Source organism: Etheostoma spectabile, chromosome 15 (assembly GCF_008692095.1).
Source record: "Etheostoma spectabile isolate EspeVRDwgs_2016 chromosome 15, UIUC_Espe_1.0, whole genome shotgun sequence".
In the NCBI taxonomy this organism is placed as follows: domain Eukaryota; kingdom Metazoa; phylum Chordata; class Actinopteri; order Perciformes; family Percidae; genus Etheostoma; species Etheostoma spectabile.
The window spans coordinates 2,937,094-2,937,551 of record NC_045747.1 but is presented as its reverse complement, the minus strand read 5'-3'; the positions used below and the strand labels follow the sequence as shown (position 1 = coordinate 2,937,551).

Here is a 458-nt window from a genome sequence, read left to right as displayed (position 1 = left end):
TGATGTGATCTGGGAAACAGATGAGCTTGTTGCCTACCTCAATCCTAACCCCTGGATCCCTGGGTCAACCATTCTGACTAGAAAGACTCTTAGTGGGGCAAGCAGCATCTTCCAGTTGGCTCCACCTGATTTTGTAACATTGCTACAGGGAGCAAGAGCAGTGTCAAGCTTGCTATGTGAGCGATTGGGAGTGCAGTGCTGTGCCTTGGTTTTCAATCCAACCCCTGATCAGCCAGCACAAATCAGACTGCTCCCGCTTCATGGCGTAGAGCCAAAGTGGCAGCCTCATCTTGCCACTGAAGAGGAATTCCATACTCACAACCCTGGCTACTGCACCTCAAAAAATGGCCCCCACTGGGATCATGAGGCACTGGCCCAGGTTCAAGCCAAGATAAGAAACGGACTGCCAACACCAAATGCACCTTCTTGCTTTGAGTTCTTTGGAGACGCTTCCAATG

General features: G+C 50.7%; 1 protein-coding gene across 1 annotated transcript in view; it reads left to right on the top strand.

The window, feature by feature from the left end:
- Positions 1-458, top strand: part of LOC116703795 (uncharacterized) — a 16,527-nt gene that overhangs the window by 14,483 nt on the left and 1,586 nt on the right. Inside the window, 1 exon segment of the mRNA XM_032538767.1 lies at positions 1-458. This exon segment is cut by the window's left edge and continues 964 nt beyond it; it is cut by the window's right edge and continues 1,586 nt beyond it. Coding sequence (XP_032394658.1) covers positions 1-458 — 458 coding nt within the window.